The sequence below is a fragment of the Corythoichthys intestinalis genome, chromosome 16 (genome assembly GCF_030265065.1).
Source record: "Corythoichthys intestinalis isolate RoL2023-P3 chromosome 16, ASM3026506v1, whole genome shotgun sequence".
NCBI classification, from domain to species: domain Eukaryota; kingdom Metazoa; phylum Chordata; class Actinopteri; order Syngnathiformes; family Syngnathidae; genus Corythoichthys; species Corythoichthys intestinalis.
In genome coordinates, this window is record NC_080410.1 from 42,793,965 (window position 1) to 42,805,425 (window position 11,461).

The window sequence follows — 11,461 nt, forward strand, 5'->3', positions numbered from 1 at the left end:
TGATTCTTGAATGCCGTTTGTTTGTTAAAAAAAAAAAAAAAAGAAAGAAATGCCGTTTGCCGGCATTTTTGAATGCCGTTTGTTTGTTAAAAAAAAAAAAAAAAAAAAAAAAAAAAAAGAAAATTCGACGCAGGTACGAAAACGAGTTTATCACTTCTGGAATCGAATTTGTATAATTAAAAAAAAAATGTTGGTGAAAAAAATAATGAATGTATCTTTTTTTAGGTGACTTGTAATAGTGAACAAGATTTACCGCCAAAATGCAAAGTGCTTTTAACCACTTCCTATAACAATTTCAATCACATTCTAATGATTCTACGTTTTTAATGCATTAAGGTTAAACATGTTTGACAAAATGTCACTTTAACGTCATGTAAAAAAAAAAAAAAAAAAAAAAAAAGTATTTTCACAAAAAGTGAACATTAGCGTGTACAATCTCCTCCGGCCGCTGGAGGACAGTAGTACATCCGGGCGTAGCATAGTCACTTCAACTTCGCAAGGTGGAGAAACCAAACACATCTTCTTGTGTCCCTTATTTAAAATTCACCTTATCCTACGTGCAAATCCTTAATACAGACGAATGATGACGACCTTCTGCTTCCAAACACAGCTGGTGTCCATCATGGACGCGTTATCCAAAGCGGCCGTGACTGAAATCGGCAAACTGGTGGACATCGAGTCAAAGATGCTGAAAATCGAGATCACCCGTGGGCGGAACGAAATCGCTTCTCTGACCGAGAAGCTGCATCTGATGGAGACTTTGCTGCATATGGCGCAACGGGGCAGGCAGCAGGACGTCCGAGAAGGGTTAGAAAGCGTCGTGCTGGAGCCTGACAGAGCAAGACCTCCTTCAAAAAGGTAGGCCTGTGCTTCCCTCAGCTCCTTTTTGTGTTTCTAATCCACCATTGTTTCCACCCTAGTGACTGTGCATGGGAGAAGATGAGCTCTTCACCTGAAACTAGCACTTTGCTCCAAGACGAGCAACATCTCCCAGCCCAGGTTTGTGGAATACACCACAGTGGACAGCTATTCGAAAGTTATCACGAGCTTAACTCATTCAATGTCAACCCAGGTCGCAGAGTATGTGTTGTGGTAGATGGTAAAACAGGGAAGTTGCTATTGAAAACACCTATTGACATCTATAGACGTCCAATCCATTTCAACTGGGAGGGGCTGGAAGCGATCAGAATAGAATACAGTGGCCAGAACACGAGGGTGAATGAAGAGGTTGCTGGGATACACGCATACACAACTTAGGGCTGGGCGATATGGTCTAAAGTACGTATCACGGTAAATTGCGCAGATTTACCTCGATAATGATAAATGACGATAAATTCGCCCAAGCCGACTGTTATATAATTTGAAAATCTGAATCAATGCGTGAAATACAAATTAACTGTTTCTCGTTGATTTATTTGCCAGATTTCAATTTAATCTATTTAAACAATTGTACATGCAGTCAAAACATTAAGTATATGAAGAATTCTTGTAAACTATAAGAATTCAAGTATGAACATTTATAAATGGCTGAACAGTACACTTCAAACAACTTATTGTTAATGGCTGCTGTGACATAATTACTCAACACAAGTGTTTACTTCAAGCTTTCAGTTTTTTTTTCCCCCCAGAGTATTTTTTAATACATGCACGCAAACATGCACCCCCTCACACAGACACACACGCACACACACACACACACACACACACACACACACACACACATTAAAGCAATATTGCTCTTTGCTAATGAAACATTTAAGATTTTATCATGGCAGTAATGACACAGAATGAAGCAAGCACATACAGAAAAATAGCTGTGGCTATTAAACGATCATAGGCTTCACTGTTGCATTATAATTTATGCTGAATGCTTTACCCCCATAAAAAATTCAAAGAAATCACACACATACACACAGATACAAAATAACGTGACATTGTAATTGCTAGATGCGGTCCGTGCCCAATCCACTCATTAAGTTCAGCCGTTTTGACAAGGTTAGAGCCGCTATCCGACTCCATCACGTTCATTTGTAGTGTTAGCTGCTAGCGTTAGCCTGTGGCCAGGCTACCAGTAGAAAGCACCCTCTCCTGAAATCGTGAGAACCAGGTAGGAAAGCGGGTGAAAGCTTGTTTGGAGGCCGCCAAGAGTCTGGTGAAAGTTTGGCAAAGCTGCCTTAAGCCTGACTCCATCACATTTGCTTGTAGCGATAGCCGCTAACTTTAGCCTACCGGGCTTCTGTTTGTTTGAGTTCCTAATAACCACGTGACTTCATACGTATGCACACTGACTGCTCTCTTAAAAGGGAATGAACATAGCCGAACAAGCAGAGTCAAAGCGGGATGAAAAGACTATATTTTTTTGTTTTTTTAAATTACCGAATTTACAGACATGGTCAAAATTATGTCGGTCATCGTGAAGAATTTCGGTAACGGTAAATTTTCGGTATACCGCCCGGCTGTAATACACATACAATGACGCAGTGTTTTTCAACTGTCAATCCATCCCCTGTGTTTTATTCTAAAACATTGTCGAGGACAGCAAGGTGGCTGATGGCTAGAAATCCGAGCTGTTCTTGAACGCGACACGAGCAGCTCTTCTACAGCGCAAGCTTAAACATCATCTCCAAACGAAACACCCGTCGCTTCAAAACAAATCGATGGAGTATTTTGTTCGCTTCGTGAAAACACAGAGAAAGAGGCAACATTTTTGAGAAAAACTACAAAGATAAATGAGAAAACCCTAAAAGCCAGTTACCTTGTTGCTGAACTTGTTACTAAATCCAAAAAGTGCCACACTGTGACAGAGACACTAATACTGCCTGCAAAGCCATTGTCAGCGAGATGCTCGGCCCTGACGTAGTTAAAAACATTGCGAAAGTCCCGCTGTCTGATAATTCTGAGCTTTTCAAGTCTAACTGCTATTAAAAAATAAATAAATAAATGAGCAAGACTGAGAGCTGTTGAAAAAGATTCCTGCCAGGATATGGCATATTATGGGCTATGTGGTCATCTAAACAGGCTCAAATTTCACACTGAGTACATATAAATACAAATAAATTATTTTATAATTAAATATACTGTATAGAAAGTAATTTTGGAACATTTTTGGTTTGTGGTGTGCCGCGAGATTTTTTCCAATGTAAAAACATGCCATGACTTAGAAAAGGTTGAAAAACACTGCAATAGAGGTCCCTCTTGGCCAACTGGATGCTAAGCAATAGCCAATGGCAAAGTAGCTAAAAGTATGTTACGTTCAGGGAACTCTGAGAGTTGCAAGTACCAGCCATACTGTATTTTTGCCTGTCATATCTTGAAAATTCTTTCTTAACAAGAGGCAATATTTTCTCATAGAGGCGTGCCTGAACCTGAAAATTCTGTATGTAGAGACGTTCTTAAATAGAGGTACCACTGTATTTGTGTTTTGTTTACCTCCATGAAGTTTGCCATCAGACGCAAATTTATATAACAAATGATGTCAATCGTTTGTGCTACGTTTGTGCTGTAAAAAGTTTTGTTTGTTCTCCTATCGTTTTTAAGATATTTACAATTCTTTACGTCAATCTGTGTTCAACCTGCCCCCCCAGTTTGATTTGAAATGGCTACAAATGGTGTCAATCGTTTATGCCTCATTTGTGCTGTAAAATTTTTCGTGTGTGCTGCTGTCGTTTCATGATATAATTTCGAGTGATGACGTCAATCGCAGCCCCTCCATAGCGGCTGACTGAGCGTACCAACTCTCTCAACAACAGAGGGGTGCCCCAAAAACTAGCGCAAATGTAGCACAAACGAAAGGCACACTTTCGGGTCCATTTTGCAGTAAATGGGGGGTCTGCGAATCACGTCATCGCTCAAAATTAATATATATCAATCCCCCTATTTACTACAAAATCGACCCAAAGGGATGCCTTTTGTTTGTATTACGTTTGCGCTAGTTTTTGGGACACCCTTCTGTAATTGATAGACTTGGTATGTGCCGTCAGCCGCGACGGAGGGGCTGCGTGACATCATCACTCCAAATTAATTTACCAATATCTCAAAATCGATTACAGCACAAATGAATCATAAATGATTGACACCATTTTTAATGCCATTTTTAATCAAAATGGAAGGCTGGTTGACCTCAGATTGATCTATAAAAGAATTGTAAATATCTCTAAAAACGATAGCAGCACAAACTAAACCTTTTACAGCACAAAAAAGCACAAATGTAACACAAAAGAATATCATTATACATACAACGGCACTGTACTTGATAAATGATTGGATTAAAAAGCTTTGAATATTTGATTCAATCATTTGCGGATCACAAGAGAGAACCCGTGTACCACTGATGGTACGTGTACCAAAATTTAAGACTACGACTCCAATTCTAATGCTGTGGAGATGTGCAGTGCAATAATTGTGCTATTTCTTCACTTACACTTCAGTTGCCAACAGAGCAGACTGAGCTGTTGGTGGTAAAGGAGGAACCCGCAGAGGTGTTCGACAGCGAACCAGAACCGGATCGGACCAACAGTGAGTTCGCTTTGAATAAACTTCACTTGTAGAGTTGTCTGATCGTGACTTTTTAACTGATAAACAAGAAGCAAACAATCTGGTGCCCATCAGATAGACAGAAATACATTTAAACTATGTCCCTTTAGGTGCTTAGTACATATTGGCCCAATTCCAACAATGAAAAATCATTTAAAAATAATTTTATTGGCTACCCGATAATATCGGACAGCTCTAACCACTTGTATTTAAAAGTGCCTATGACAGCAAAAAGCATGTTTATTTCCTATTTCACGCGGTATTTTATGCTCCTGAATAAAATGGACTGCTTGCATGTGTGTGGAAGCGATCGATTTATATATTCAAATTTTTGAATCCCGCGCCATTAAAATGAGTGACTTCCTGGATTGAGGAGGAATACGAATGTGATGTCACCCGGGTCACCATCTCACATAGAGCTGGGAATCTTTGGGCACCTAACGATTCGATTACGATTCAGAGGCTCCGATTCGATTATAAAACGATTATTGATGCACCCCCCTCCTTTTTAATTTTTTTTTTTTTTTTTTATGTTTTGTACATTAGTTCCAAAATTGTTCAAAAATACTCTCAGGCTAAACCAAACTACTATTTCAGTATCAACTTAACCTATAACAGTAAACAAATATACAAAAATAACAGTAAATAAAAAAACTCCAGTCCCCATTCTGTATCAGCAGCTTTAAACTACATTCGATTAATTTAATGTTGTGAATCAACCGTTACAGTTGTTAAAATTGCTCCCGTTATTCCATAATTTCCCTTTTGTCTACTTTTGACATGTGAAAGTTTTAAAACTATTTTAAAGATATATTCAAGTTAATATTTGACCGATTTAGGAGTATTTTAGATAAAAAGTTAATTAGGTTCGCTACAACAGCCTTGCAGGGAAGTGTACTGCTTTAAGATGGCGGCCGTTTACTAACGCCCGCATCTAGCTTTCTCTACATGTGCTGCAATCGCCACAGAGTCTATTCTGCATCTAGTCCTATATAAATGATATCTACCGTAACATTATGTGGATGTACTTTGTAGCAACTTTTCGGCAGCAGTCAGGTATATTGTTGTGTTTTTTTTATCTCGTGGCATGAGTTGAGCTAGAGCCGTGAGTTGAGCATTGGCATTACCCGAGGGGCCGGGTAATGAGAAGTGTGATGTTTAGCTACTCTCGCGCCGTTCCTCCATGCGTCCCGAAGACCGTGCGGCGCGCTGAGTGTGTTGTACTTCCACTTTACTTGGCATATTTCAATAATCGGAATTTGGATGTTTGTGAATCGTTCTCGAATCTTCCATGGCCGAATCGCGAATAATCTATGAATCGGAAATTTTGCACACCTCTAATCTCACAGTACAGCATTGCTTTATAGCAGAGGTCACAGAACCGCGGACCTCGGTCCGGTTCCGGACCCCCAAGCCGTCTGGACCGGATCTCAAGCTGTCCGGACTAATACACGTTGCAACAACAAAAATCATTTTTTTCTGCGGGTTTGCAGAGTGGAGGTAGGCAACAAACAAAAACCTTAGCGGTGACGCGCGTGAGCCAGCCAATGGGAGTGAAACATTTGAAAGTTATTTTTAGAAAAGCATGTCTCACACTCGCGTTCCAGACTCCGCGGAGTGACAGCCAAAAACTGAGCCGAATGAAGTTGGAGGAAGAGGCGAAAAGGTACAGCAAATGCCGTGCTCAAAACTACGCAAGATTGATGCAGAAAACTGAGTGTTTAAAGAGGAGTAGACCAACACATTTTTGTTCATTTTACCTGACGGCAGCACATGACCTCATCTGTTGCCTCATCTGTTCAGAGATGGTGTTCTGCCAAAATTTGCTACATCGGCGAAACGTCTACATTAGTCGAATTTGACACCCAAAGTACTACTGTGCGCGCTAAACTTGTTTTGTTTTTTTTTGTTTTTTTTTTTATGCATACAGGCAGAACGTACTAAAAAAATGCCTCAAGAAAATACTTAAATGCAGTTATACCAAATAAGGACGGTTTAAATACGCTACGTGACTAATGTGGTCAACTGCTTCAAAGCTAACACAAAAAAACACAATGGTTAAAAGTATGAGAGGGTAATACATGCAAAAAGTATTTTTGAGGCAATAAAAAGGTTCTAAAAAACTAAATAAAAATAAAAATAGTGAGTACTCGCCGCTTCTAACCAATGTGCGCATGCGTGCAGATGCTTGCGCAAGTGTGCTGAGCGTTGTATAGACGTTTCGCCGCGTAGTAAGGAATGGCCGAACAACGGAAGCGCTTGTAAAAAGCAGCCATTTGAAAAGGCACTATGAAACGAAGCACGCAGCTTTTTCGCAAAGTTTCCCTATGAACTCTGCCATCCGTTCTTACAAAATAGCGGAATTAAGGGCTCAATATGATCGCTTCATTATTTATTACTAATGAATTATTATTAAATATTATTTATTACTTACTATAAATTTATCTTTTATATTTTATTTACATTTTTGAATGTTGTAATTATCAGCATGGTCACGTAAAGATCCGTTTGTATTTTTTGGAAAAAAAAGAAGTATTAATAATATTTCCGGACCAGAGATTGTTGTAATTTTTTAATTTCGGACCCAGAGGATTTTTAATTCATGACCCCTGCTTTATAGCATGCAAATGGACTGCGGATTCAGCTGATTTTGCGGATTAATTTATTTTTCGAGCCAGCCAAGTGCTGCAGGGTTTTGTTGCTGCACCCGGAAGAGGTATGTGAGCCTTTTTGGGTTTTTAAAAAGTTCCCGTTCACCGCAGAGATTGGCCAAAACAAGTCCGACAACTGTGGGAACATTGGGACTTATGAGGAAGTGAATGAAGAAGTGAGTAACCATCGTGTTTTGTATTATGTGAAATACTGGGATCATGGCATGTTTTAATATGGAGGTGGCTTGCATTTTGTGGCTGACAATGCTCCATGTCCACCGAGAAGGCCACTCGGCCGATGACCAGCAGCTTGTCGTACACCGCCCTTGGTCCTCTTCGTGTGCCTGCAGGGAGAGCGCTGTACTCGGCTTATGCTCGTGCGGTCCTCCATATAGCAGGGGTGGGCAAAACGGTCCTCGAGGGCCGCAGTGGGTCCTGGTCTTTGTTCCAACTGATTCAGCACAGACGGTTAAAACTAATGAGGTTTGAGCAGAAACAAGAAGCACCTGATTGCAATCAACTGATTGCACTTGTAAGACACCAGATTGGTGAAAGGCTCGCCGCATGATGGGTTGGAACAAAATCTCGCACCCACTGCGGCCCTTTATGGAATAGTTTGCCCACCCCTGCCATATAGTCTAGACTTGCAGCCTCCTCTGCCTTCGTGTGCCCGGCAATAGATCACTATCATCGGGTTGGGCTTAGGCAGCAATGCGCTCCTCCGACGTCGGCCGGTTTGTCCATCTCCAGCTGCTCTCTGGCAAACGAGCTCTCCTTCCCGCAGCAGAGGAATGATGAGCTGTAACTTGCTCGCCACCGCCGTGTGAAATGATCCGGGGTAGTTTTGTGTGATTTTTCGCTTCGAAAGGTGAGAATAAAACTTAGAAACGCCATTCGGTTCGGGTTAGAATGTCAGCTAGCTGTCACGTCTCCTGGTTTGTTTACGCTCTCCGAAGCCAGGGCATGGAAATGACAAAAGCTGGACTAACTCCAGTGGCATAAAATATGGTTCGGGAGGTGCAAGAAGTCAGTAGTTTTGACCATTACGGAATCATTTTGCCATGTCGTACTGAATAAATGCATTTTTAATATTTCATATTCCATTTAGCACAAGACTGTCATTTGTCATGACCATTCCATTTATTTATCAATTGGGGAAAAATACTTAAAAGTATATCCTGTAAAAATATTGGAGTCGAGAGATTGAAACAATGACATTTTGCTGCTGTCTTCGTCACATTTTCCTTTTTCAGAATAATTCCCCCTCAATGGGCTGAATTCTAAATCAGATGAAATCGTGACCCTGCCGACATCATCCTCCAGCTGGGGACGCTAGACACTATATTGACAGGCGGGGCGAAAACGGCTAATTAAAAGACTAATTTCTCGTCATCTGCGCTTTGCAAGGTTTTTGTATATAGTCGAATCGTCTCGAAATATGATTCTAATTCACATCATAATGCTATTTAAGATTTTTTTTTTCTGCTGTCAAAGGCACTTTAAGACATTGAACTACTTTTTTGTCAACTACACCACGCTTCAGTTCCAACTTTGTCCACCTTATTAACAGACACCCAGAAGATTCCAGATGCGAGCCAGCGCCACAAACCCGTCCCCGAACGCCACCTTCCCGTGGTCCTCGACTGCTTCGTGAGCCTGAACGAACCCGAGAGGAGGGACGCGAACGTCAACCCGCAGTTCGCGCACGCAAACCACGAAACCGACAAAAGCGCGGTCCCGACCAACTCGCACCGTAACGGCAAGATGCACCACGTCAGGACTTCCCCCGCCGCCAAAAGGTTCGGCTGCTTACAGTGCGGGAAGAGTTTCCGCTGCTACAGCCAGCTGGAAATCCACCAGAGGAGTCACACGGGAGAAAAGCCTTTCCGATGCACGCTGTGCGGGAAGAGGTACGCGCAGAAAGGCCACCTGTACACGCACCAGCGCACGCACACCGGGGAGAAGCCGTACCGCTGTCCCATTTGCGGCAAGGGCTTCATCCAGAAGTGTACCATGGACATGCACCAGCGCACCCACACGGGAGAAAAGCCCTTTGTGTGCGTGCAGTGCGGCAAGGGCTTCACAAAGAACTGCAATCTGAAAAAACACCTCTTGGTGCACCTCGAGACCGATTTGCAACTCTACGGAAGTAACGCCACGCTGAGCGAAACGTATCTAAACGAAACGTCGGCGAACACCGTGCCCAGTCTTACGTAAATCGGAAATAAAAGAACGATCTTTTTGTTTGTTTGTATGTTGTATGTGATGACATTACACCAGAGCGTATCGATAATACCGTAATATTAAAACTATAAGGCACACCTGCGTATACAGTGTATCACAAAAGTGAGTACACCCCTCGCGTTTCTGCAGATATTTATATCTTTTCATGGGACAACACTAACAAAATGACACTTTAACACAGACATGTTCAAAGTCCGGCCCGGGGGCCAAATGCGGCCCGTGGTCAGATTTCATCCGGCCCCCAGCCTCTGTCATAAAATCAATAACGTCTGGCCCGCACACTGACTTAATAAATTGGTCAGCAGTACTGCTACAAGCATATGAAGTAGCTTACACACTAAATGCTGCTCCTCATTTACCAACTAAAAGGGAGCAGCACTCTTAACAACATTACCACATGTGAACCTTTACTCCCAATTTTCTAAAATGGCAACAATCAACAAAAAAAAAAGTTGACTGCAACGACTGGAGCTTCAGGGATAGGTGGAAACTGGACTATTTCGTCATTAAAATACGCAACGACTGTGTCTGCCTCATTTGTAAAGAGACAGTCGCTGTTTTTAAAGAGCTCAATATGAGGCGATATTACCAAACAAGACACGCTGACATGTACGACAGGATTACAGGGTAGATACGTAGCGAGAAATTGAAGAAACTGGAAGCTGGTTTAATTTCACAGCAGCAGTATTTCGCAAAAGCCAGAGAGTTGAAAGAGAACGCCACAAAGGCTAGTTGCAAAATTGTTGAAATTATTAATCAAAAAAAAAAAGTAGTGCTGCAACGATTAATCGATTAACTCGAGTATTCGATCAGAAAAAAATATTCGTACTAAATTTTGTTGCTTCGAGTATTCGTTTAATTGAAGTGACATTGTAATGGTTGATTTTAAAAGTGTATTTAATTTTACTGATGAGGGTGGATACAATGCCCTCTGGTCTGCATCTTTTTACATGGCTGAATCCAACTGCTCCTTGTTAAGACCAACATAAGCTAAGTTTTTGTTTGAGCGAATGTTTTTTTAATGCATTCTTAATTTAGTTTGTTGGTATATTTAGCCGTTTTTTTGTGGGAATATGTGTCTGAATGAGTTAAGAGCATTGTAAAAAAAAAAAAAAAAAAAAAAACCTTTAGCATTTTATAGCATTTAAGCTAGCAGACTTTTTCTATCCAAGTTATCCTCATTTAAAAAAAAAAAAAATTAATATCGTTTGAGGCTCAGCTCAGGTGTTTTAATTTTTCATGTTCCTTATCCGATTACGCGAACAAACTAGTCCATCGATTAATCGACTACTAAAATATTCGATAGCTGCAGCCCTATAGTAAAGCAAATGTGACACACAGAACGGCTTGCTAAAATTTGCTTAAATATATTGTTCTACGTAAAGGACGTCAGCTAAGGTCGGCCCCCCACATTTTTACCACACCAAATCTGGCCCCCTTTGCAAAAAGTTTGGACACCCCTGCTTTAACACAATGAAAAGTAGTCTGTGTGCAGCTTATATAATATAGTTAATTTATTTTCGCCTCAAAATAACTAAGCCATTAATATCTAAATCCCTGGCAACAAAAGTGAGTACACCGCATAGGAACTACGTACATCCCTAAATGTCCAAATGGAGTACTGCTTGTCATTTTCCCTCCGAAATGTAATGTGACTCGTTACAGGAGTGCTGTCAGCATTCCTGCAGAGATTGAAGAGGTGGGGGGGTCAGCCTGTTAGTGCTCAGACCATACGCCGTACTCTACATCAAATTGGTGTGCATGGCTGTCACCCCAGGAGGAAGCTTCCTCTGAAGACGGTACACAAGAAAGCCCGCAAACAGTTTGCTGAAGACGTCAACAAAGCACATGGATTACTGGAACCATGTCCTATGATCTAATGAGATGAAGATTGATTTGTGGTGGTCTCAAGCATGTGTGGCGGCGACCAGGTGAGGAGTACAAAGATAAGTGTGTCATGCCTACAGTCAAGCATGGTGGTGGGAATGACCCCCCTCACCTCTTCAATCTCTGCAGCAATGCTGACATCACTC

The 11,461-nt window shown here is 41.4% G+C and overlaps 1 protein-coding gene across 2 annotated transcripts; it reads left to right on the plus strand.

Annotated features, from left to right (window-relative positions):
- The first annotated feature begins 460 nt into the window (after positions 1-460).
- On the plus strand, positions 461-10,992 carry LOC130931651 (zinc finger protein 227-like). 2 transcript variants are annotated; one of them, XM_057860581.1, is made up of 5 exons: positions 461-500; positions 611-858; positions 921-999; positions 4,428-4,515; positions 8,755-10,992. In XM_057860581.1, the coding sequence occupies exons 2-5, from the start codon at positions 623-625 to the stop codon at positions 9,399-9,401; spliced, it is 1,050 nt and encodes a 349-aa protein (XP_057716564.1). In that variant the 5' UTR covers positions 461-500; positions 611-622; the 3' UTR covers positions 9,402-10,992. The 2 variants fall into 2 exon arrangements, with proteins under 2 accessions (XP_057716564.1, XP_057716563.1); XM_057860580.1 differs by having other exon boundaries at positions 467-858; positions 8,755-10,972.
- The last annotated feature ends 469 nt before the right edge of the window (positions 10,993-11,461 follow it).

Coding starts and splice junctions, on each gene's coding strand:
- LOC130931651 (XM_057860580.1), top strand. CDS start 581: ATGATGACGACCTTCTGCTTCCAAACACAGCTGGTGTCCATCATGGAC. Junction 1,000..4,427: donor AGCAACATCTCCCAGCCCAG/GTTTGTGGAATA, acceptor CTTACACTTCAG/TTGCCAACAGAGCAGACTGA. Junction 4,516..8,754: donor AGAACCGGATCGGACCAACA/GTGAGTTCGCTT, acceptor CCTTATTAACAG/ACACCCAGAAGATTCCAGAT.